The 26,803-nt window shown below is 42.5% G+C and overlaps 1 protein-coding gene across 1 annotated transcript in view; it reads right to left on the bottom strand.

Moving 5' to 3' along the window:
• Window positions 1-844: 844 nt before the first annotated feature.
• Window positions 845-26,803, bottom strand: part of LOC126515918 (putative DMBT1-like protein) — a 59,227-nt gene continuing 33,268 nt past the window's right edge. The window contains exons 8-22 of the mRNA XM_050165956.1: window positions 26,438-26,467; window positions 24,828-24,866; window positions 22,935-23,082; window positions 20,764-20,954; window positions 19,760-19,789; window positions 16,724-16,765; window positions 15,563-15,880; window positions 11,014-11,331; window positions 10,259-10,291; window positions 8,109-8,141; window positions 6,506-6,659; window positions 4,874-5,091; window positions 3,753-4,070; window positions 3,087-3,113; window positions 845-1,002 (exon numbers count right to left, since the gene is read on the bottom strand). Of these exons, the coding sequence (XP_050021913.1) occupies window positions 845-1,002; window positions 3,087-3,113; window positions 3,753-4,070; window positions 4,874-5,091; window positions 6,506-6,659; window positions 8,109-8,141; window positions 10,259-10,291; window positions 11,014-11,331; window positions 15,563-15,880; window positions 16,724-16,765; window positions 19,760-19,789; window positions 20,764-20,954; window positions 22,935-23,082; window positions 24,828-24,866; window positions 26,438-26,467 (2,057 nt within the window). The remainder of the gene's footprint in view (window positions 1,003-3,086; window positions 3,114-3,752; window positions 4,071-4,873; window positions 5,092-6,505; window positions 6,660-8,108; window positions 8,142-10,258; window positions 10,292-11,013; window positions 11,332-15,562; window positions 15,881-16,723; window positions 16,766-19,759; window positions 19,790-20,763; window positions 20,955-22,934; window positions 23,083-24,827; window positions 24,867-26,437; window positions 26,468-26,803) is intronic.

The raw sequence follows: 26,803 nt of genomic DNA, 5'->3' as shown, positions 1-26,803 counted from the left end.
GGTGGGGAAGAGACAGAAATCTTTAATAAATAAATAAATAAATTAAAAAAATGCTTGACATAGAACTTAGTGCTGAGCATGTGCAGGCTCTTTCTTGTCACCGTTCTGGAAACTATACGGTGTGACAGTGATTTGTCCCACATTGACATTGCATTTCTTGTGGGTTCTAAGTGACCTGAGATGATTTAAAGTACATGGGAAAAATTTTACAAGGATTATATCCAAATTCTATAATATTTTATATAAAAGATTTAGACTTCTGTGGTAGCTGAGGGGGATCTTGGAGCTGGTCTGTGAACACCAAGGGGAAACTGTGTATGTGATATATAAAATGTATGCATGTAAATATTTACATGTAAATATATACCTTAAACAGGATTGCTTTCAAATGGACGATGACTGGAATAAAAAGCAGGGAGCACAAGATACTTGATGGGAGAAATGAATAAAAACCCTTCAATTTGTTGGAGAAAATTTCCTCATGGAGAGCTGATAGAAATTCTTGGAGGGAAAAGCTACTGAGTTACTTCATATAGTGTCTGAGAAAGGACCACCAGACAACGAGAATGAGGAAGACCAGATATGCATCTTACAGAAGGAATGTGATGGGGCAGGAGCAAGGTCTCTAGGTATGGACCACCCATGTCTCCATGTCTGGATGTTCATGGGTATTACCTCAATGAATAGGATACTCTGGGATAGCCAACGAAAAGACACCCCCAGTAAAGACTATCATTGGTCATCTAAAAGGTGGAAGGATTTTCCCACCATGGAAAGGCATTGCTTTTGGGTAATCACAGATTCAAATCTGGTCTAGCCATTGAGTAGAGAAAGGCAAAGCTGCTTACTTCAGGCTGGGGATTGTTAGCTCTATGTTGAACTTCTCGGCCACGTGTATCTCCCAGACGCACTCCGTGTCAGTGGGGTAGTTTGTAGGGTACCAAGGACTGGAGAAGGATCCCGAGAGACTTGAAATGACTCCTCCACAGGAGTTACTTCCTTCTGAGAAAGCAGATGAGAGACTTGTGGTTGGCATCTTCAGGAACGCCCTTGGCATGTTCCTAGATGCAGAATTCAGAATGACAAATTCTACACTGGGCATCCTAAAATGGGAAGAGATTTGGCTGGTCTGGATAGTCATAGTTTGGCTGGTACAAGTAGGTATAGATCTAAGAGTGGATGCAGGAGAATAAAATATATACGATTGGCAAGCTGGACTTTGAAACTGATTGAGAACTAGACGTGTGTGTGTTGTGTGTGTGTGTGTGTGTGTATAATGGGGCATGTGGTAGCATCTAGGCTACATTTTATGTTTGTGCAGTACATGTACACATGTGTGACAAGGTGGACAGTGGCTAGCCTTGTATTGTGCTCAGCTGCTGCCCACCTTGGTTTTTTTGAGACATGGTCCCCATTGACCTAGAACTCACTGATTAACCTCACTGGCTTGCCATTGAATCTCAAGGATCCCAAGAATCTACCCATCTTTGCCTCTCCAATGTTGGTATTATAAGCATACAGCACTATGCCTGTTTTTTTTTTTCTTTTTTGTTTTTTGTTTTTTGAGACAAGGTTTCTCTGTGGTTTTGGAGCCTGTCCTGGAACTAGCTCTTGTAGACCAGGCTGGTCTCGAACTCACAGAGATCCGCCTGCCTCTGCTTCCCAAGTTCTGGGATTAAAGGCGAGTGCCACCACCGCCCGGCTTTATGCCTGTTTTTTTTTTTTTTATGTGGGTTCTGAGGCTAATACTTAGGTCCTTGTATTTGCAAACACTACCAAGTGAGCTATTTCCAGTCCCCTAAACTATGTATATAATTCTTTAATGGTCTTTTTAGACTCATACATGAAAGCCAGCTCAACTCAAGTGGGGACAACATAGCTGCTTGTGAGGGCTTTATCCCACCATTCCTTCCCCTCATGTCAAACAGAATAGGCAGACGTCAATGCTGTTTGTATGAGTTATCACAATGTCATTCAAGTTTGTATGTTATAGGTCATAATTTCAAGCAAGATATGTGGTATGTGGAATTGATAAAAGAAAGTTTCAAAAAAATCCAAACCAAAGAAAACCAGAATAGAGTCAGCATTATATAGTCATTTTATACTTAAATGCCAATGAACACACATATTACTACTTTCAAGTTTTAACAAATAGTTTGGAGACTCTTGTTTCTCTTTTCCCCTTAATCTTGGATAGAGTTCCCCTTCTTTCTGTAAGTCACCAGAACAAAAATCATAGACAATGCCCATGAAATCAAGTCATCACAGATATGACGTCTGTTCTTTTGAACACTAGGTTCACCAAGTCAAGGGCTGACCTGACTGAAGCGCCTGTCTTTTTAATCATACTGATAACGCTTTGAGCACCAAATGCCGGGAGGCCAAAACTCAGAATCCTTATAGTCAATATGGGGATGGGTAGGCTGGACAAGGGTTCTGTTGAAGGAGGAGGAACATCACTGGGGACTGCTGCAGGCTGTGTCGTGGCATCTCCATGCATGCGCATCATTGTACTTGGCCTTTGTCCATTTCCTTCCCAAGCTGTGCTTCCTCATGCCCCACTTGCTCTTAGTTCTCTTCCTTTCTTCAGTTACTTCCCACTTCGGTGCTCCTATTACACAAGTTCCACTACCCTCTCTATTTCATACCTCCTTCAGAATCCCATCCTCACCTCTCATCACCCCTTCCTTTAGTTTCATGGCCTAGAAGTGCACACACACACACACACACACACACACACACACGCGCGCGCGCGTACGTACATCTTTTCCAGCCACACAACTCACAGGGGATTAATGTGCAGGGAATATAAAGAAATACTATTGTTCTTGTTGTTTTTAATTTATGCTGCACGTCAGAATCACATGGGAGCTTGCCTATTGCTGGTGGCTAGGAGTGGCCCTCAAGGTTCTGATGTGACCAGTCTGAGGAACAGCGGAGGCACTGGGAATCTCAGAGATTCCCCAGGTGGCTCCAAGGTGCAAACAGAATCGGAAATCACTGCTCTGGTCACTATCCGCAAGTGTATAGGTGAGGACACAGATGTCTCAGCCTTGAAAAGATGGAATTTACAGTGCTGGACTTACCTGAGGGTGAAGGAGTCACCGCTGCATCTGCACAAACAGGAAACAAATGAATTCAGGGATTTTAAAATAAATTCCGTGGAGACAAAGAAATATTAGTTTTTCTACTGTGGCCATGTCTCAAGCAGACAGGCTTCATGCTATATAAGCAAGCTTTTTCCTGGGAAAGTGGCTTCACCTCTGGGGAAGGTGCAGACAATAGGAAAAGCTAACCAGTGTGCCTGGGCGTCTGTCTCCACAACAGTCAGACTCAGCATTCCCTGTCTACCTTGCTCCTGCCAATTTACCAGTTCTAGAATCACCTAGGAGACAAACCTCTGGGCTTGTTTAAGAAGTTTCTAGATTTGGTTTGCTGAGGTGGAAACCCCCACTCTAAATGTGGTCTCAGACTGCATGAAAAGAAGGAAGTTCAGTGCCAGCATTCACCTCTCTCTGCTTCCTGGCTTCAATACAATATGACTAGCTCTCTCAAACTCCGTCTTCCATGATTCTCTGGCAGAGTAGACTGCACCTGAACTACAAGTCAAAACAAACTCTTCCATTTATAAGTTGCTTTTGTCTGGAATTTTGTTTACAGCTATAAGAAAAGTAACCAACATGGCCGTTTTCAATAGAGTCACATCCCTATTCTGCTCATGGCTAAGGAACTCATTATGGGAGGCATAGTACCTGAGCAGATAACGCCAGCATCTTCATGGTGGCCACAGTTGTGGTCTAACCAGGCAGAGCTGGGGCATTGGCCAAAGTGGTTCTCCTTTCCTGAGCACTGAATGTTGTCCAGGAGGATGTTTCCCGAGCCTGGGCCAAAGTAGGCACTTCCAGGAGCAGCGATGGCATGGCCACACCCCAGTTGTCTGCAGATGACCTCAGCTTCATTCATGTCCCACAAGTCATCACACACAGTGCCCCAGGCCCCCTGATGGAGGACCTCCACACGTCCCGAGCACTGCCCGGAGCTGCCTGCCAGTCGTAGCACAAGTCTGTCTTCTAAACGAAAGAAGATTTCACTTTTGAGCATGGGGAGGTTTATGTAGGGAATGGCTCCTACAGGCTGTGCCATGACCAAGGCAAATACAAGCACAAACCCTTGTGTGGGTGTCTTGATTCCATATGAAACCCAAAGGTGAAAGAGTAAGACAGAAATTGGGGTAAAATTTCATTCTGCTGCTGCCCCCTCCTTGGCAATCCCTTCCTCTCTCTGAGCTGTTCCTTCATTTGTAAAGTAAGGAATCTAGCAAGAGTTTATCCCAGAGGCCCTTGGGGTGAATTGGTGAGAGCACACATATAAGACACACAGAACACACCCATAAAGGAATTTCTTTTCTCAGGGACAAACACACCAAACTTCAGACAGGGACTTACTAATTATCTGGTTTTCTGGCAGCCACAAAGAATTATTGGGGTTCCTGCATGGGGAACCTGAACATCAAAAAAAAAACCCACAACTGGTGGCAGGCAGTGTTCCTTGCAGGATACAAACTGAAGCTAGTTCTGGAATGACTGGCTACAAGGCCAGGGCTAAAAGGAGTCCTGAAGCCTCTAGTTGGGGTGAGTCTATGATTTAGGGCATGTTGGGTCAACAGGTAGAGGGAAGTGGAATCTCCAGGGGTTCTGGGTGTCCACATTTCACTTGCTACCTGGCCCCCATGGTGAGAAAATCTAGCCCCTCATGAAGCAGGGGAGATATGTGTATGTGGGGGGGGGTGTAAAACAGAACCAGTCTCTGTAAGAGGAGAGTCAAGTTAGAAGTTGATCTCGATTATATCCCCTAAGGACCCAACTCTTCCTACCTGACCTCCTTCCATCTTGTGAAATTGCATTGAAAAAGGCATAAAAGCCAGTGTTTGTTGTCATATAATCGCTTCGGAACACCACTGTCAAGATGTCTGAGGAGGAGAAAAATACCACAGCTGACGGGGCACAGAACTTCCCCATGGAGAGTGACGCAATTCTGGGGCCATCGAAGATCTCAATTGAGTCATAGGGACATCCAAGGATATCTTCCAGGCTGGGGGAACAAAAGCTGGGAATTAGTGGCCCAGTACCAAGATCCTCCGTATCAACACCCCAATCTATGACAGCCTAGAACATGAAGTATTCCTTAGCTTTCCCAAAGGGCTTTATCAGGACTCTATTTTCTTCACCTGGGGGAGTATACAAAGTTTATTTTACAACCTCATGATGAGTTTTAAAATCATTGTGCTTCTGACCTGCCACCAAGATAATATGGCTTAGGAATTTGTGATTGCTGTTTCCTTGGGTTTAAAACAAGTCTGAATTGACAGCCTTGACACAGTCATGACTGAACCATGATGCAGTGTCTGGCTGGGGCTGGCTTAGCATGGAACCTCATGGTCTTGCTCTGTTGCAGCATTGTATGAGCCATGTGAGAGAAGAAAGGCCTTGTGAAGGTTTTGCTGGAAGACAACTGTTGGTGAGGAATGGGGGCTTCCACATCAGTAGGACTGGCGTTTGTGTCAATGGGCAAGTTAGTTCCTCTCCATGACCTCATTTTCCTCTTCTTCAATGAGGATGACAAAGCATCTGTAGGCTATCGTGAGGCTGGAGCATGACAAAGCCTAGAGGCATCTAGCCCAGGGGCTGTAGAGATAGCTCAGTTGGTAAAGTGCTTGTCAAGAAACATGAAACACCTGACTTCAATCCCCAGAACTCATAAGGAAATTCTGGCTGTGGTGGCTTAGCCCACTCCAAGAGTTCAACACCAATGAGAGACCCTCTCTTGAAGAACAGTGTGGACAGTGCCTGAGACAGGACACCTGAAATGACCTTTGACCTCCACATGCACATAGGTGTATGCATGTGCACAAACACATAGAAGAAGCATGCAGCTCATGGTCTGGACACAGTCAGTATTCTAAAATGTCAGCTGTCACTTTATGTCACGGCGATGGAGAGGTCGCAGTGACTATGGAACCTGTTCTCTTTCTGTCAGAGCTGAGGCACTAGCTCTTCTGTTTCTTTTCACTTTGGGGGAAACACTTAGAAAATGCAAAGCCCAAGCCTGGAATAGCTGACCAGCACATGTCTTAGGAAAAAAAATCTCTTAACTTTTGTATAAAATATAGATGAGCTAAGAAACTAGCTTGAAAGACATATATTGGTCCCTAGTGTATAAGGTCAAAGGTTTTGAGAATTTAGGAAGTATTTTTAGAAAAAAATATCAAAAGACAAACCATCAAAGCTGAGATGTGTCAAATGTGTTGACAAATTATTTGCTGCATATTTCTAGCTAGAAGAGACCTTCCAGATACTACTACAAAAGTAACTCAGACTTGAACTTGGAGACGCTGTAGTGGGTTTTACTCCTATGTTTTCTTCTTACTCAAGGAAATGTCTTTGCCACAGTCAACAAACTGATAGTCTTACTCAATTTAACTTTCTCTTTAAAACTAGCTTCTTACTTCAAATTTGGAATCATGAGTTCTATGCGGAAGTTTTTCTCCACGTGGATCTCCCAAACACATTGGATGTCTGTTGGATAGTTTTCTGGGTATCCTGGACTGGAAAATGAGCCAGAGAGACTGGAAATGACCCCTCCACAAGAGTTGCTTCCTCCTAGAACACGAAAAAGGATGTCAGGTTGCAGCCACATGGTGTCATTGAGTGATCTTAGAAATGACCAGCTCATAGTCAATGTGGTCAAGCCAGAAAGGTCAAGTGTGGTCAGGTGGCAGTTGGCCTGGGTAAGCTGGTATTTAGCTTAGCATCTCTTAGGAAGCCATTTGATCTAATCCCGATGACTCGAAAGCATCACCGTGTAAGAATATCTGCAACGAGTTGGCATCCATCCTCTCCGCTTACTGCATCTCTCCTTTCCAAAATGGACAGAATCTTTGTTTTCTGGGAGAAGGAGGAGGATCTATATACTATGAGGGACAAGGCAGGAGGAAGGACAGAGAGATAGGCTGTCTGCTGTGTGTAAGAGGCACACTTTGAGGAGGGTTTGGAGTAAGAGGCTACAGAACAACCATGGAGTCTGATGACGCAGGGAGCAGAAGGGACATTGAGCAGAGTTGGGAGCTTATGACTGGGACCTTGTCTCAGTACACTGTCGTCACTTCGCTGGATTGTGTTCCTTCCCTGTAACTCAGTGTATTCAGACTGGAACTTGAATAATTGGGGATTTATAAAATTTAAACAAGAAGACAAAGATCTAGTTCTTCCTTCATCATTTTCTTCATTCTAGCATGAATAGATACAGCTCCACACAGGCATACAAGGCAGAATGCTGTCTAAAGCAGTAGATAACTTAAAATTATCGAGTTACTTTGGAGGATCTTGACAACACAATGCACTTCATTGATCTTATACCTATTATTGAGTTTCTCAATTTCCCTTCTTTTCACCTCCATGACCATCTTGTTATCCTCCCGGGGACCCACAGGTTCCTAATCTTGTCTAAGATGGATGCTGGGTGCATGCTCCCAGAAACCCTACATTTCTGTCACTAACCACATTCTGGGGTGGGAGAAAGCTGGGATCAAATCCAGGGTGTTGTGCAAGTGTTCTCTACCACAGAACCAATCCCCAGTCTCTCGTGGTGACAATGTCTCATGATATAGCCAAGGGTGGCCTTGAGCTGAAAAACCCTCCTATCTGTAACTCTCAAGCGTGATGAAAGGTGTCACTGACCATTCCATACTCCATTCATCACATCTATAGGTTACAGCAGAGCCAAGACGCACATGTGGCAAGAGAGGAAAACCAGGTGTCTACGAGCATCTCCTAGGATGTGGCTAAACAAGACAGGCTGAGAAGGGGTCCGATGGACTGTAGAACTACATTCTGCCATCTTGTTGACCTCGTATCTACTTTGTCTTGGGAAGATCCACAGCCATCTTTTCTCACGTGGTCTTCCTAATAAACAGTCAGCATTTACAGAGTGGCAGCAGAGGAGCAAGCCCCTCACCCACATATGCCAGGGGCTCTTTTGAGCTACATCCATGGACATTGCCTAGAATCTGCTGACATGGAGTTAAGCATTTCAAGCAAAGAAGTGACTACCTGTTGTTGGATCCCGAGAAGCTGGAGGAGGACCTGGAAGGGGAAAAAGAAGATAAAAATGACATCCAGGGGGAAATCTTTGGTCTCATTTACAATTCAGTGCATGGTGAAGGGTGTCTTTGGAGACATCAACGTATTTGGTGCAAACTTAGAAGAGTCTGAAGCTGCTGAGTGAATGTTCTCTATGATTCTATGGTTGATCAAAACCAGACAGCACTTGGACACACCTCCTACCACCATCAAGCTCCCTCCCTGGAACCCGAGTGGGCTCTACAACTGCTTTGACAATAGGATATAGCAGAAGCTATGCAATGTCTTAAGGAACTATTGATATCTACTTCCTGTTCAGAGAATGCTGCTTACTCAGACAGCCTCACACCATCTTACTAAAGAGACTAATGTAGAGGCCATGAGACTTTCTGAAAGGGAAAAGGACCCATCTTTCCAGCTGCACCCACAAAGGCACAAATCGTGTAAGCAAAGATATCTTGAGCTCTCCAAACCAGCATTCAGGCAAATGACATGGAGAACCCAGCTTGATACTCTGAGGAGCAAAAGAACCCCAAGTTGAGCCCTGCTCCAATTCCTGACCCACAAAACCATGGCATGTATCTGTTTGTTTTAAAACACTAAATTTTGGGACAGCAATGGAAAACCAGGTGACTCCTTCTTCATTTCTTTATCACCTATACAATTTACATGAAGTGAGCAATATATAGACAAGCCCTCGTGCGTATAGCTACTGTTGGAGTTGGAGATTTAGCTTGATGGCAGAATGCTTGCCTAGCAAGTACAAGGACCTGGGTTCAGTCCTCCAGTCTGAGAAATTTTTAAAAATCCACTATCCTTGAACTTAACCATTGCCTTTTGGCTTTAACCATTTCTCTCAATCACGACCCCAACACATAAGCTGACCTTGTCTCAGGACACCCAGCCTGCATCAAAATCTCCTCCAGATAAATGCTTCTGTCAATGACCTGTGGCTTATGTGCTTTCCCCTCAGCTGAGGGAGACATTCCAGGTACATTCAAAGGGGAAGTCCCGGTCTTCTTTCCAGCTAAATACTACAAGATGTCTGACCACTCTGCTGGAGAGACATTGTGAAGAGGTCCTGGGAGCACAAGAACAGGAAGGGGACCCATTCTTAAAGCTATTCCCAGTACAGTTACTGTAGGCAGGCTTTGGATCTCCCTTATCCTCAACCATGGGGAGTAAATAATTCACTTATCAGGGACCCTTGCATCATATCTACCAATGTTTTGGGCAGATGTTGGATGTTGCAATGAATAAAAAATATGTTTTCATTCACTTCCGGTGTCATTCCAAAATTTATAGTTATCCACTAGTCTGAATTTTCTAATATCTGATATATATATATATATTGTAAAAACTTGGTTCTCCATTAATCTATCTAATAATCAAAATTGTTTAATCTTCCTAAAATATTTCTCATGAAAACATAGCATGGGGGTGGGTTAAAGAATTGTCTTGGTGATGAGAAGTAGCCGGAGCAAACTGTCTCACCAACTTTCCTATAGCTTTGTCTGATCTGGGTGTCTACTGGGAAAATGTTTGTATGACAAATGAGATTGGAGGTCAAGTGCACTGAGAGTTGACCCAAGTCCCCTGGCTATCCAAGAGTTCCCTGCTGACTTCCTAGGTGTTTGTTTATGTAAATACTCAAAATATCTTCCTAAGGGGAATTAAAGGAGTTGGAGGGAGTCCCTGACTTATAAAGATTTGACCTATGGATTTTCATGCAGGAGAACCTGTCCTTCAAATTTTGAATGTGGATCTTTTCCTGGGGTCATATATGGGGATGATCCTCCCTTGAGATGCTGGACCACATCAGTGAACTCCCAGGCAACCAGAGATAGTGAGGATGCACAGCAGGTGCTCTCAGTGTGCTGTTGCTGAGCCAGGAAGTTCATTAGCTTAGGTGTATGGAGTGCATTCTTTGACATGTGATGTTTTTACAGTGGGCTTTCTGCAGCACAGCTCTATCATGAGGTGAGCAATGTACATGTATAAAGAGCTCAGAGAAATGCCTGACTCTTAACATTTTTTTAAAAAATATATATTTAGTACTGCTATCATGGTTTTTCTTCCTGGATGGGAAGTTCCTTCAACTAGGAGGGCACTGGACATACCTGGTGGCATGGGTGGAGGAGGGCCATCTGAATCTGTACACACAAAGAAAAGCAACAGGTCACTCTCTTTGATGAATTCAATGGGTGAGGTGACAAGAAGTGGATAGTGAATAAAAGGGACAGGCTCATGACCTTTCTGGGTGCCAAAACCAGCTACTAAAATGGTCAATTGGGGCGGTGGTGCATGCCTTTAATTCCAGCACTTGGGAGGCAGAGAGATCTCTGTGAGTTTGAGGCCAGTCTGGTCTACAAGAGCTAGTTCCAGAACAGGCTCCAAGGCTACAGAGAAACCCTATCTTGAAAAAAACAAACCAAACAAAACAAATCAAAACAAACAAACAAAAAATATCAATTGGGCACTCTCATCTAGGGAAGTCCTTTGCTTAGATAACTTAGCACAGACATTGGGTCAACTGTGTTTCATGGTGGGCAGTGTTAGGTTATTTGTGGTACTCTTATGCAGAGTTCCTGGGACTCTTGTTAAAGCACAAACTCTCAAGGTCCTTTCCAAATCTACTCAGCGATAGTTTCTTGGGAGAGGTGCCCTGAAATCTTTACTGTAATGCCCCAGAGAGATGCCTGTAGATATCATGGACTTCCTAAATGCCACTATGTGCCACTCATGACCAGATAGGTGTCTGACCCAGGGCATAGACCTGAAGGGCTGCTTAAAGAATCAAAGGAATGAATGGAAAATGCCACCCAGCAAAGATAGTTTCGAAATGTCTTCAGATGCACGGGAATAAGATGAATACCTGAGCAAATAACACCAGCATCTTCATGGTGGCCACAGTTATGTTCTGACCATCCTGAATGTGGACACTGGCCAAGGTAATGCTCCATCCCAGAACACTGAAGGTTGTCCAGGAAGATGTCTCCTGAGCCTGGGCCAAAGTAGGCCTCACCGAGACTAGAAATAGCCTGACCACACTCTAGCTGGCGGCACACAACCTCAGCTTCATTTGAACCCCACAAGTCATCACACACAGTGCCCCAGACTCCCTGGTGAAGGACCTCCACTCGTCCTGAGCACCGGCTGGAGCCACCCACCAGGCGAAGTTCTGGCCAGTCTCCTGTAGACAGAGATGTGGTGTGAGTCTCCACCCCCATGCCCTCACCTGGAGTCCAATAGTACCAGCTTTAGAGGATGGTGAGGATGGGGTCTCAGGCATGGATCCTTATGTTTACCATTGGTTTCTGAGTTGCAGTTTGTGGGGGTTGCAGCAAATTTTGTTTCAACAGAGTATTTTGTTTCCCATATTATCCACTGATGGTACAGACATAGACCCTCAGGGAGCCTCGGTCTACTCACTAGTAAAATATATACATCAGTATAATGCATTATTCTATACTATGATAATACAACAAAGAGGAAGACAGGATATTAGAGGAAATGACAGAGAGGAAGATTCTGGGAGAGAACTTATAAAAACATTAGTGGAAGATCCAAGGAAGATATTTTGGACCAGAGAGAAGAGCACAGGCAAGAAGCCCTAAGAAACTATGTCACTTCTGCATGTATCTTTTCTCCTGGTGCTATGACAGTGATGAAAATGGGCAAATATGTAGCCAATTTGTCATGTGATATGTGAGTGAATGCTTTTGCAAAGGGTATGCAAAAACAAAAAGTGATGGATACACATATGAACACACATACATACACATACAACACATCAGAAAAATCATCCTCCATGATCAAGTAGGCTTCATCCCAGAGATGAAAATATCATATAACATATGAAAATCTGTCAATGTAATCCACCATATAAATGAACTGAAAGAAAAAAGACACATATCTCATTAGATACTGAAAAAGCCTTTGACAAAATTCAACATGCCTTCAATAAAAGTCTTGGAGAGAGCAAAGATACAAGGAACATACCTAAACATAATAAAGGCAACATACAGCAAGCCAACAGCCAACATCAAACTAAATGAAGAGAAACTCAAAGTGACCCCACTGAAATCAGGAACAAAACACGGTTGTCCACTCTCTCCATATCTACTCAATATAGTACTTGAAGTTCTAGCTAGAGCAGTAAGACAACAAAAAAGGGATATAAATAAGAAAAAAGAAGTCAAACTCTCACTGTTTGCCGATGATATGATAGTATACTTAAGTGGCCCCCAAAATTCTGTCAGTTAACTCCTACAACTCATAAACACCTTCAGTAATGTAGCAGGATACAAGAGTAACTCAAAAAATATCAGTAGCCCTCCTATACACAGATGATAAAAGGGCTGAGAAAGAAATCAAAGAATCAATACCCTTCACAATAGCCACAAATAGCACAAAATATCTCGGAGTAACTCTAACCAAACAAGTGGAAGACTTGTATGACAAGAACTTTAAATCTTTAAAGAAAGAAATTAAAGAAGACACCAGAAAATGTAAAGATCTCCCATGTTCTTGGGTAGGCAGAATTAACATAGTAAAAATGGCAAACTTATCAAAAGCAATCTACAGATTCAATGCAATGCCCAGCAAAATTCTTTACAGACCTCAAAAGAACAATACTCAACTTCATGTGGAAAGACAAAAAACCCAGGATAGCCAAAACAATCCTGTACAATAAAAGAACATCTGGAGGCATTACAATCCCTGACTTCAAACTCTTACTATAGAACTACAGTAACAAAAACAGCCTGGTATTGCCATAAAAACAGACAGGAGGACCAATGGAATAGAATCGAAGACCCAGATATCAATCCACACACCTACAAACACCTGATTTTTGGCAAAGAATCTAAATATATAAAATGAAAAAAAGCATAGTCAAAAATGGTACTGGCATAACTTGATATCAACACATAGAATAATGAAAACAGATCCAGCTCTATTGTCATGCACAAAACTCAAGTCCAAATGGATCAAAAACCTCAACATAAAACCAACAACACTGGACCTCATAGAAGAGAAAGTGGTAAGTACACTTGAATGCAATGGCACAGGAGACCACTTCTTAAATATAACCCCAGCAACACAAACACTGAGAGAATCAATAAGTGGGACCTCCTGGAACTGAGATCCTTCTGTAAAGCAAAGGACATGGTCAACAAGACAAAATGGCAGCTTACAGAATAGGAAAAGATCTCCACCAACCCCACATCAGACAGAGGACTGATCTCCAAAATATACAAAGAACTCAAGAAATTGATAATCAAAAGAACAAATAATCCAATAAAAAAATGGGGTAGAGACCTAAACAGAGAATTCTCAACAGAGCAATATAAAATGGCTGAAAGATGCTAAGGAAATGCTCAACATCCTTAGTCATCAGAGAAATGCAAATCAAAACAACTCTGAGATTCCATCTCACATCTGTAAGAATGGCCAAGATCAAAACCACTGATGACAGTTTATGCTGGAGAGGATGTGGGGTAAGGGGAACACTCCTCTGTTGCTGGTGGGAGTGCAAACTTATACAGCCACTTTGGAAATCAGTATGGCGATTTCTCAGAAAATTAGGAAACAATCTACTTCAAGACTCAGCAATACCATTTTTGGGTATATACCCAAAAGATAATCAACCATATCACAAGGACATTTGCTCAACTTTGTTCATAGCAGCATTGTTTGTAATAGTCATAACCTAAAAACAACCTAGGTGCCCTTCAACCGAAGAATGGATAAGGAAAATGTAGTACATTTACACAATGGAGTACCACATCTTTAAATTTATAATGACATCTTGAAATTTGCAGGCAAATGAAAGAAATCAAAAAAAAACATATATAGTGAGGTACCTCAGACACCCAGAAAGACTAATATAATATGTATTTAATCATAAGTGACTTTTAGAAAAAAGAAAAAAAAACTAGCTTACAGGCCACAACTCCAGAGAAACTAAACAACAAAGAGGACCCTGATAGAGACATACACGGATCTACACAGGAAGTTGAAGAAAAAAAAAGATCTCCTGAGTAAATTGGAAGCATGGGGGTCATGGGAGAGGGTGGAAGGGGAGAAGGGAGAAAGGGAAGGGAGTGAAGAAAAATGTATAGATCAATAAAAACAATAAAGAATAAAAAACAGCCGGGCAGTGGTGGAGTATGCCTTTAATCCCAGCACTCGGGAGGCAGAGGCAGGTATATCTCTGTGAGTTCGAGGCCAGCCTGGTCTACAAGAGCTAGTTCCAGGACAGGAACCAAAAAGCTACAGAGAAACCCTGTATTGAAAAATCAAAAAAAAAATAAAAAACAAAATTCCTAGTTGCATTCTGTAACAGTTTTTGTAGTTTGAAAAATAATGAACTCAGAGGTGAAAGGTCAAATAACTCAAGGATAAAGTCAAGGGCAGCTGATATTTAACTGTCCCCATTAAAGGCACCACTGACCTGGAATGTTCAACAGAGGTTTGTCAGCATCTGTATGTAAGAAAAACAAATAGGTTGGCATTTGTACGAACTCCAGGCTTCCATAACAGAAGAAGAAGCTTATGTAGACTCTCATACAAATTTATTAATCTATTGTTCATCTCTTTAAAGAACATGGTGCCAGAATAACCAAATTTATCAATAGGTCTGCAATACATGTCTCTGTGGGGTGTTAGTTTGTTATAGCAACTCAAGAAGATGCCAGATGTGAAAGGCTGAGATCCGAAGAATGTCTGCTTCTAGGAGCCTGAGTATTCACTGGTGGAACATAGACATTAGTATAATATACTATTCCCACATGGGCAGCTCTGTGAACTGCATGCCCATTCTGATGACAGCGACTAAATTCTTTCAAGTCACCTCTGGGATTGCCGCTGTTTGCTTAAAGGCAGCACGTCGTCAGACAGGACCCTCAGTAGACGTTCCAGAGGGAACCTATTTACTCATAGTTATGTGTTGGTACATGTGTAAATCAGGGCATTTAAAAAATGCCACAAGCAATTAAAATTAGTCAAACACACACATGCATGCATGCACACATACACAAACACATGCACATGAGCATACACACATACACATGTGCACAGACACACACACAGAATTTCCGACTAAGGAGAATGATGGTACTAAGCCAGAGCTTTGTCAAAAACATCTTTGCTGCCAGAGAGCAGTCAGTTCCCTAGTTCCCTAAGTGAAGAGAACGGGGCTCTAAAAACTTAGACGTTGCACAATGCAGTCTGGAAGTTCACTGCGGCTCTGAGAACCAGCCCCATGCTGCCCTGGCCTCCTGGCAGCTGGCTGCCCCCTTTAATAAACACTATTATTTCAACTCCCAAGCCCTTCCTGTATTCAAATGCAGTCTCTGGATGTTTCAGCAAAGCACACACTGCTCACAATTACTACCTGAGAATAAAATTAGAGAGCATACCTGAGCAGATGACACCAGCATCCTCATGGTGGCCACAGTTGTGGTCTCTCCAGTCCGAATGGGCACACTGGCCCAGGAAATGCTCCACCCCAGCACACTGGAAGTTGTCTAGGAAGATATCTCCTGAACCAGGGCCAAAGTAGGCCTTGCCAAGGGCAGACACACCCTTTCCGCACCCCAGCTGTCTGCAGACGACCTCAGCTTCATTCAGGTCCCACAGGTCATCACACACAGTGCCCCAGACTCCCTGGTAGAGGATCTCCACACGCCCTGAGCACCGATTGGAACCACCCACCAGCCGCAGCTCTGGCCAGTTCCCTGCAGACAGAGACCTGGTAACTGCTGTCATCTGGGAGCATGACACCTTTCATGAGATGGTTGAGCTACCCTCTCCTATACACTATTAGATAAGGAAAACCTACTAGAGTCAACCCTAGCTGGGGTGTGATAAACACAAAGACTGTCAATAGCATCTTACTCAAACAGCATCCACTAATTGCTATCTGCTATGTGAGAAGCATGCACCAAACTGTTTGGGCTAAATACAGAAAAATATGAGACTTGTGAAAAATTGGTGATTTTTGTGAGATGCTTTCAAGAGTCGCTTTTATGGTAGCTCAAGGTTATGCAGCAGGGTGTTGGCATGCCAACCTTATCTGTGAAGGAACTGAATATAAAAAATTCAAATATTCAAGACCACCCCCAACCCCTGCACCCTACTTCAGAAGTGCCCTTTTTCTCTGTTGTTCTAGTTCATGGCCTGTGGGATGGCTCTGAACTTCTGCCTCTTTTTAGAAAAGTCAATCAGTGGTTTATACAGGAGGTAAGCTGAACTGTACCTGGGTCAGGCTTGGGAAGAAGTGAGAGACTCCCACTGGAAGTATTGGTAGGCTGTGCAGGATTTGAGAGTTCTGAAGGGCACAAAAGCAAAACCAAACAACAATAACAACAACAAAACAACCTGCTGTTTCAGAATATGAGAATCAGAATAGTCTAGGGGTTTGGAATGGGCTTACATCCTAGGGTCACATCAATTGATCCTTTTGCAAACACATAAACTGTGTGTAGCTCAGTGTAGTGCCCATGTATGAAGCAGGTACAGACATGGGTGCTGAGACAAAAGGATATTTGGTACTCAGATGTGTGCATTCTGGGACTTACTTGGTCTTTCCGTTACCATCTTGGAAGCTGCCGTGGGGATGGCTGTGAAGACAAGATAAGATCTTGAAGAGAGGATTTAGGAAGCCAAAGGCAGATCCTCAGATCAGTCTTCATTAAGTACCCAGATCCACACTGATTCTTTCACATTGTCGCTTATGTAATAAGGAATGTCCTAAGTCAGATTCTCTATTCACAGCGATCTTATGTTGTTCAGAAATAAGAAAGCCAACTGGCATGACATACCCCTCTGCCTCCTCACCAAAAATATGACTACATAATTTGTGCTAACATGCAGACATCCATAGACCATGTCTTTCTGGGAGGAACCCCCACCTTTACTTTCTTCTTGTGATGCTAATTTCAACTTAATTTTCCTTATGAAGATATTCCCACCTTCTCAGTTAGCTTTATTTCTAAATATTTTATTTTTTAGAAGCTATTATGAATGGGGGTGTTTCCATGATCTCTCTGCCAGTATGTTTGTTATTGGTATGTAGAAAGTATATATCTGGTTTCCATAAGTTGATTTTTTATGTGTCACTTCACTAAAATTCTTGATCACTTCTAGAAGTTTTCTGTTGGCATGTTTGGGATTTCATGTTTGATGTCATCTGCAAATAGGGATAACTGACCTCTTTTTTCCCATTTGTATCACTATAATTCCCTTTTCTTGTCTTATTGCTTGAGCTAGTGCTTCAAGCAATGGGGGATAGTGGACACCCCTTTCTCATTCCGAATTTTAATGGAATTGCTTTAAGATTTTCCCCATTTAGGATGATTTGGCTGTGAGTTTGTCATCTATAGTCTTTATTATGATGAGATAGGCACCTTTCAGTCTTGCTGCCTCTGGGACTTTTATCACAAGGGCATGCTAAATTGTGTCAAATGTCTTTCCTGCATCTATTGAGAGAAGGTCATGTCAATGTTGTTTCTAAGTCCATTTATATGATTACATTTACAACTAACTTACATGTCCTGAACCATCCTGTACCTCTAGAGCAAAACCAACTTTATCATGGTGGATGACCCTTCAGACATACGCCCTATTCGGTTTGCTAGTATTTTATTGAAGATCTTTACATCTATATTCACTGGGGATACTGGCCTGTAGTTTTCTTTTTTGCTATGCTCTTTCCTGGTTTTGCTATTAGAGTAACACTAATGTTGTGGAATATTATTTTAAAGTGTGTTACATTTTGTTTATGCTGTGGAACATTTGTTTAATTATGCAAGGATGTGTTGCATTCTTTTAGTTTACATTTGTTTAACTCTGCAAAGTTGTGTTACTTTGCCTGTCCAAAAAACAAACAAACAAACAAACAAACCTGATTGGTCTAATAAAAAGCTGAACAGTCAATAGGTAGGCAGGAGAAAGGATGGGCGGGGATGTCGGACAGAGAGAATAAAAAAGGAGAAGAAATTAGGGGAGAAAAGATCAAAGAGCAGGACAAGGAGGAGGAGGACTTCAGGGGCTAGCCAGCCACACAACCACATAGCAAGCCCTGGAGTATGAAGTAAGGAAAAGTTTACAGAAATTGAGAAAGGTAAAAGCACAGAGGCAGAAAAGGTAGATGGGATAATTTAAGAAAAGTGGGCTAGAAACAAGCCAGGCTAAGGCTGGGAATTTATAAGTAATAAGTCTCCATGTATGTATTTATTAGGGAGCTAAGTGGTAGCCCTCCAAAAAGCCAAAAGAAAAAAAAACAGCCACCACACTGACTTCATAGAAGGACTTCTGGGGGTGATCCTTCTGTTCTTAGTTTACTGAATAATATAGATCTCCTTACACAGTTTTGTAAAATCTCTCTAGGAATCTGGGAACTTTTTCGAGACCTTTTTTTTATTATTATTATTGTTCCAATTTCCTTATTTCTTATGGGCCTTTGCAGGTTAGTGATCTCTTCTTGATTTAACTTTAGTGATTTGGAAAAATATAGAAATCTGTTCTTTTCTTTTATAAATTTATCTTAATGGAGTTTTCATCTAAGTTTTTTATCTTAGTAGATTTTTACAAAGTATTCTCTTATTCTGGGTTTCATTGATGTATGCCATAATGGTTCTGTGTTCATTTCTGATTCTATTAATTTGGATAAACTCCTTTCTTTGGGCTAGCTGAGTCAAGGGTCTGTTGTTACCTCTTAAAGAACCAGTTCTTAGATTCACTGCTTCTTTCTTTTGTTTTCTTTGTTTCTAATTTTATCAATTTCTGCTCCTGATTTTTATCATTTCCAGGAGACTAACTTCTGGGAGTATCTGTGAGGTCATTCGCATAGAGCTTTACCTCAACTGGGAAGATACCCTCTAGGTGTAGGCCTTTTATAGGGCGAGGTCCAAGAATGAATGAAAAGGAGACCGTGTGCCGATCTCCTGTAGCCACATCACTCTGCTTCCTGATTGTGGATGCAGTGTGAGCCCCAGTTGCTACAGCTAGAGCCACTCTCTCTGCCATGCCTTCCCAGCCATGATGGACTGTATGTACCTCCAACGGTGAGACAAAATGGACCTTCCTTCCTTACGTGGCTTTTGTCAGGGATCGTAGCACACCAACAAGAAAAGTAACTGACGTGTTTTTGCTGTGTTAACTTCTAGATGTGGAGTATCTAATTAAGTATATCTTATTATCTTTGTTTAAAGACAAGGAATTAGAAAATCAAATAGACAACTACCAGCCTAAAGTGGCCTGATGGTTGATTACATGTAACATAGTGTGACCAGGCTTTAGATTTATGCAGAAAGCCTGCAGACAGAATCTCTCTGTCTTAGTGCACTTGTTCTAGGAATTAGAAAATAGGAACATGAAAGCAAAGGCTGACAGTAAAACCATCAGAAACGCTGGACATGGTGGTATTCTCAGGAGGCAGAGGCAGGCAGATCTCTGTGAGCTTGAGGCCAGCCTGGTCTACTAAGTGAGTTCCAGAGCAGCCAGGGATACACAGTAAGACTCTGTCTTAGAAAAAAAAAGTACCAGGAGTAGTGGCAGAGGAAGAAACATGAACTAAAGATGATGATGAAGTAATGGCCAGAGAATTGACTCACTGATCAGATATGGCGTCTTCGATGTCATCTCTGTAAAAGCAAGAAAGCTACGGTCAACAGTTGTTTGATGCCAGTTATGGAGTTTTATTTGACCCGTTCTTTGGTATCATCTCCTATGTCATATAGTATGTGTCGCCAATATGCTCAGTGAATTAGCCCGACACTTACTAAAGACCCTGGAGGTGTTCTTAGCATCATCTTAGACAAAACAGTTAGGAGATCTGCCTGCTATTTCTAGGTGGAGAGTAGTGCAGAACCCCAGGTAATCAATTACTGAACCTCTGAGGCCTCAGTTTCTCCCTGTGTAAAAGGGAATGATCCATGCATTTGCATAACCATAACACATGCAAGGAGCTTAAAATGCTTGCAAATGAATAATCAGTAATGGTCAGCTCACAATTGTTTTGAGTGATCTTGCTAACTTGTGTACACTGTGCTTTAAGAGACCCTCAGCTTAGCTTCTGCCTTCCCAGCATGTACTGCATCCCATTTCCAGCACTGATCTCAGTTCTCAAGTGTTCTTGCTGTTTCTCTCTGAAGGGGCTACGCAACGTCACAGGCAAATCCAAAATTGATCTTCCCTGATGTTCTCCTTGGCATTTGCAGCCTATAGCGTTCCTGTCTTTTCCAATGCCCCTTTTGGATATGTATCTATGTGCCCATGTAGCACATTATAGTACACACACTATTTTATTGGCCTTGAATCAGTATATTCTAGTTACCTTCTGATTGTGTCTAGTATATTAATCTTGAATTCCTTATAGGTTGTGTACGAGTCTGGTAGATGACCTAGAGGGAACATATTCCTTTCCTCTGTATAATTTAAAACACCCATCCAGGATGACAGTCAAAGTAATATCAGAAACGACTTCTTAGGGACTCTGCTCGTGTGTGAAGCTTCACAACAGATTCGCCATCAGTCAAACAGCTTGTTCAAGGTCACAGAGCCAATGATGGCACATCGGCAGAAAACTCAGAGCTGTGACTCCATGCCATCTGCTTACCTTTGGTTTCAAAATAATAATAAGCCATGAAATTTTTCCCGATGTTGTTCATGCCTCGGAAGTACACAAGCGTCATCGAGCTGGAGTGGGAGGCGAAGGCCATATGAAACCCGCTGCAGGGTTTCCCCAGGGACTCCGTGGAAGATGGAGGGCCATCCAGGATTTCAAAATACTCGTTGGTGCAGTCAAGGCTGGGGAAGCAAATATCATGAATGTCTCTTAATCTCCTCATCAGAAAGCGGGGAGATGCTGTGTGAGCCCTGCTTTATTATCGGGGTGAGAATGCTGGGGACAAGCTTAAACCCTGTCTGTCATGTAGACACAGTACAGTCTTTTTATCCTGTATTTTTCCTTTAATAAATACTATCTGAGAGAAATGGGATTTTTGGCTGATGGAAAAAGGGATATTGACTCTAGTGGATCCCCTGTTGAGGACTGAGAGCTGCTGTGACCACAGAGGACTTTACAGTCTTATTCACTAGCTCATTAAGGTCATTTCACTATGGGATGCTTGAGAGGAAGGGTCTAAAATGAGGGATTTTAGGGTTTGGTTGTTCATGGAGCTGGTAACAGAATATAACTCCAGGTTCAAATCCAGTTCAGTCCAGTCCCTAAAAGATAAGTTTTGACAGCTAGCCTGTCTAGAGGGACATGGGCTACAGATCTGCCCCATGGGCTTTGTGGGAGCTGTCTGGCTTTGTCAGCTGCTGTCTTTCTCTGTGAACTTCTGTGTGGCTGTTGCCAGTGCTAGAAGCAGACCATGTCCACATCATCAGTCCACAGCCATCTATCCCAAACCATCTTTAACTTAAGCACAATTCAAGAAGCCTAAATGATTTGATGTTTCCTTGGGGTTCATTTAAATATCATGCTAATCCACGAATGACTTCATTTTCATGTATTTACAGTATTAAAACCTGGAATTTCCTCAGATGCTCTATCCTTCCCCAGATAGCCAGAACACATGAAATGTCCATGCATGTGTGTGAGTCCCTCTCTCTCTGTCTCTCCTAGCCAAAGCCTAGATAGTGAATTTCTTTTCAATTAAAAATGCATTAATGTATTAATATGATCAAAATGTATTGTTACATTTATGAATTCTCAAAAAGTATATGAAATATTACACAAAAAGTTAATCTGCATGTCTTGGAAAAATTCATAAACACAGAGAAAGCAATCATATTTATATATATAATAAAAGTGTGAAACCAATATAATTCATAACCATTTTAACAGCAGCAAAACGAAAGCAATATGTACAAGCATGCATACAAAGAGGTAGTATAAAATCTCACATGCTATCTAGGGCAACCTGAAGCCGGGTCACATGTGTTGCTGGTGGGAAGATGAACTGACAGTCTTTCTGGGAAAGTTTCTCCGTACTAAGAAGTTAACTATGTACGTCCCATGCAATGTAGTGATCACATTCTTGGCATTAGTCCCAGACAAATGAACTTACATTGATGTAAAAATCTTCCCTGAATGTTCCAAGAAGTTTTATTTGCAATCTTTGAAGACTGATAACAAGCTAGGTGTTCCTCAGAGGAGAAAGGATTGACCAACACTGGCTCAATCATATTAACAAAACCCTTTCCACAGTGAAGGGCATCAGCCCCTAAGTACTACGGCAACCTGAATGGATCTTAGGGGCACTATGCTGAGTGAAAAAAGCCAAACCTCTACCAAACTATAAGCAATATGACTCCTCCACAGAACATCCTTGAAAGGAAGACATGTAGAGCTGAAAACAGATCACAGTTAAGGGACAGAGATGGAGTAATCTGGGAAAATAAAAGGTGAAGGGGTAGTTCCTTCGTGAAATGTGCCTGGAATGGAGCTGTGGTTTTGTGCAGCCGTCCATAGGACTGAACTGTGTGGAGCATTCCAGCCCCATCCTCATACAAGTAACTGCATGGAAAAATCTGGGGAACTAAGTATGGGGTTTGGTCCAGTTAACATTAACACCAATATCAACTTGAACAAGAACATTTTGATAATGTTCTTCCACTGGGAGATGCCTCAGAGGAGTACACAGGAATTACTTTTGCAATCTCCTCTGTGTTCATAAAATAAAAAGCTCAAAATGCATAAAGGACTCTTTTGAATATGAGAATCATCATAGGGATGAATGGTTAGAAGAGTACTATACTTACACCGCAGGTATCACTTACTCAAGAGATGGGAACGCCAGCCTTATACGTTCAGAGGGATTGGCCCTGATTTCCCACACACAGGTTATGTTGTCGTGCATTTCATTCATTGGGGGGTTCTTGATTTTTCCAGGTGCTTTGGTAATAACACCACCACAGCGAGACCTTTCTAAAAGAAGAAAGAAGCATGACAGCAAAACTGTACAAGACCGCACCAGTCAACCTGCCGACACAGGTGTAAGAAAGGTTCACAAGGCCCCACCCCTAGCTGAAGGGCAGCAGGAAGTCAAGGGCTCCTGAGGGAGCATTATTATTTACTGATGAGGCCCCTGATAGGTTGCTCTTCTCAACTGATCAGCACAGATGGACAGCACTAACTGGACCAGATAGGTAGATATATAGATAGATGGGTGATAGGAAGATGACAGATAGATAGATAGATAGATGATAGATAGATAGATAGATAGATAGATAGATAGATAGATAGATGATAGATAGATAGATAGATAGATAGATGATAGANGATAGATGATAGATAGATAGATAGATAGATAGATAGATAGATAGATAGATGATAGATAGATAGATAGATAGATAGATGATAGATAGATAGATAGATAGATAGATAGATAGATAGATAGATAGATAGTAACTAGATAGACAATAGACAGATAGGGATAGATTTGAGAGGTGGGTCTGGGGATCAAGGGAGGAGTTAGAAGGGTGAAGGTGAGGTGAATACAAGGCAACTTTTCTATACTCATTGTATGAAATTCTAAGAAAGGAACCTTTTGCAATCACTGTTCAGTTTACTAATTTTGTAATCTATACCTTTTCAAAAAGGGATATTCTGCTCAGCACTTGGTGAGCGTGTCTTAGGATTATTAAAGTTACAAACTGCTCTGAAGTATCTTCTATACTTAAGCTATTGGCATACATGTGTCTGAGTTTGAAATAGTTCTCATCTCTATGGAAACTTCTAGTTCCCTGCTAAGAAGAGACACATTAATCAGATCTTTCTCTCTCGTTATTCCTTAGCTGTGGGTTCCATTACTTTTGTCAGCCATGTCTGCCCATGCATATCTCATGATCTCACAGAGCCAATGAGCAAAGCACTACTTCAGTTAAGACTGAGCCTGAGTGGAACATCCATGCATGTGGTGATGAAAGCAACTGGCCAGCCACCAACTGCCATTTCTTGAAATGATGCAATTAAACATATCCTTTTAGTAGAAAAACATGGCCTGAGTCATCTACCCATCTGTTAGTGATAGAGTTTTACATCCACTGTCCGCCCATCTGTGTTTTTCACCTGGTTGTCTGTATGTCTGTTCCAACACTTAGTTCAATGGCAGTGTAAACAACTGGCCATCTTGTCAGATTTTCTGGCTGTGTGGGGACTGGCTCTACCTGCCAGGCACTTCAGGCATCGTTATCATTTTAGCTTTGTATCAACAAATGGTGCTAAGTCTATGCTATGCCTTCTGGAGGTTCTAGAACCCAGGACAACAGTCAAAACTGGAAAAGAGTGTATGATAAAGAAAGTGTGGTGAAGGGGAGTGCGAGCGGAGGGTAAGGGCAAAGAAGGCAAGGACTCTCTTCACAGCGGGCCCCTTCTGAAGTAATGGCTGTGGGTCCAGACTGGCAGCATCATTACACGAATGGTTATATGTCTAACCTTCACTCGTGGTGCTCTAGCTGGAGAGCACAAGAATTGCCATCTTTCCTTTGCTTGGAACTCCTTTGAGTGGCTGGAAATAAAATCGTATCCCTAAGTATAATGGCCTTTTCTTTGTATTCTTCACGTAGAACAATTTCAGTGGGGTGACCTAGACTATGTAGGAGCATTCTGGCACAGTTTCCTTGAAGAATCTTTAAGGCTGGAGCATAAGAAAGAGGACATTGAGTTCTTACCTGAAACCATGGTTCCATCCATGACAACGAATGAGGATTCTGCCAGACACAAAAAAGAACATGTGGACCAACAGCCGACACAGCATACCTGTCTGTGCATGAGAAGACTGAGGAACTCATGGTAAACATGGTGCCTCAGGCCCTTCAAGATTGCTAAACCAGTTCCTAGAGGAATGACCTGAGCGTTGTAAAGCCACATGGTACAATACTCAAAGCAGTTCTAGCTGACAAGATCTCTCTTAGACTTTGGTGTATTACTCTTTTGCCACACATAAAAATATAATCATTGTAAAATTAAGGGTTTAAAATAAAAACCAAAGACATGGAATTCTAGCTCCTAAAGCCTCAGTAACCCAAGGTTCTGGGGACTGTAAGCCTAGGATGTAGGAATAAGAACACACAGCACTTCGAGGACCAGAGTGATGACTCTCGCCAAGCCCAGAACCCCGAGCTTAATCTCCAGAGCCTGTGTACAAAAAGCTGGGCTTAGGGACATACAATTGCAATCCTAGAGCCAAAGAAGCAGACACAGTTGGGTCCCTGTGGCTCACTGGCCAGCCATCCTAGCCTAACCGTTGAGCTCTTGTACAATGAGAGTCCTTGTCGCAAACAAATACGTAGATGATAGACAGTGCCTTGAGATTGTCCTCTCTCTCTCTCTCTCTCTCTCTCTCTCTCTCTCTCTCTCTCTCTCTCACACACACACACACACACACACACACGCACACACACACAAACACATATGTGCATGTGCACCCACATACACAATAACACAATCATACACATACGCATACACACATTCAGCTTTCCTTTGACTCAGTGTTGCTAAGAGATACTTAGTCTGGTCTTAAAGATGCAGGGGCTCCTCCAAGCTCCCAACATCTCCCCTCTATCAACCCCCAACTCACATCATCCATTGCAGATTATCCTTCTGGATCAAATCATTCCCACTTGGCAAGGTTGACAGCTAGTGGAAGATGTAACCAAAACTTTTCCAGACCTTGGGACACCCAGCTTTATTCCTAATTCACTCTCTGGCTGAGACTTATCTAAGAGCATGACAGTAGGAGACCTCAAGGTCTGATGAGAAAGGGGGAGACTGGGCATGGGACACTCCAGGGAGGATGAAGGATCACCAATAGTGATGGAAGCTTTCTGGGACCAGGTTGTACCAGGAACAAGGCAGAGACATGGGAATAGACACAGGAGCTGCCTCACTGGGACAGAATTTGTCTCCTCAGCCATTCCCTACTCAAAGGAAGCACCTTGGCCAGATCCCACATTTTTAACCATGTCCTACCCATCCATTGGTCTCTGTCTCTATGCACCTTATAACTGACTGAGCAAAGTGTTCTAGTGTTCTATAGAAGTCTGAGGAATCAATTATCCTGTGTGTAGGATGAAAGCAGAGGCAGTGAAGGGTAGTGGGGCTGGGCCAGATGACCTTGAAGGCACTGTCTACTCTCCTCTTGGACAATCAGGTGGTTATACGTCTTGTTTCTCTGCTGCTCCACTGCCTCGGAAAATAAGACAAACCCAGTTTCCAGAAGAGCCTCTTCCCCAAGCTTTCAACGAACCACACACATAAACATAAACATCATCTTCCCTACCTGGTTGTGTCCCCATTACATAGTCAGCATCTACAAAAGTGAGACATGAAAACAGCCGTGGTGAGACAGTGGCCTGCTGGCACATGTTCAGTGGTTATTTTTACACATAATGCAATACTTAGCCCATCTTTTTTTGTTTTTGTTTTTGTTTTTTGAGACAGGGTTTCTCCTTGACTTTGGAGCCTGTCCTGGAACTCTGTAGACCAGTAGACCAGGCTGGTCTTGAACTCACAGAGATCTGCCTGCCTCTGCCTCCCGAGTGCTGGGATTAAAGGCGTGCACCACCATCGCCCGGCTGCTACTTAGCTCATCTTCGTTGTGAACTTAACTGGATTTGGAACCACCTTGGAGACACTTATGGACATG

The sequence above is a fragment of the Alexandromys fortis genome, unplaced genomic scaffold (assembly GCF_014885135.2).
Source record: "Alexandromys fortis isolate MF-2015 unplaced genomic scaffold, M_Fortis_MF-2015_v1.1 scaffold_146, whole genome shotgun sequence".
Lineage (NCBI taxonomy): Eukaryota > Metazoa > Chordata > Mammalia > Rodentia > Cricetidae > Alexandromys > Alexandromys fortis.
This window is presented reverse-complemented; position numbering and strand designations above follow the sequence as displayed.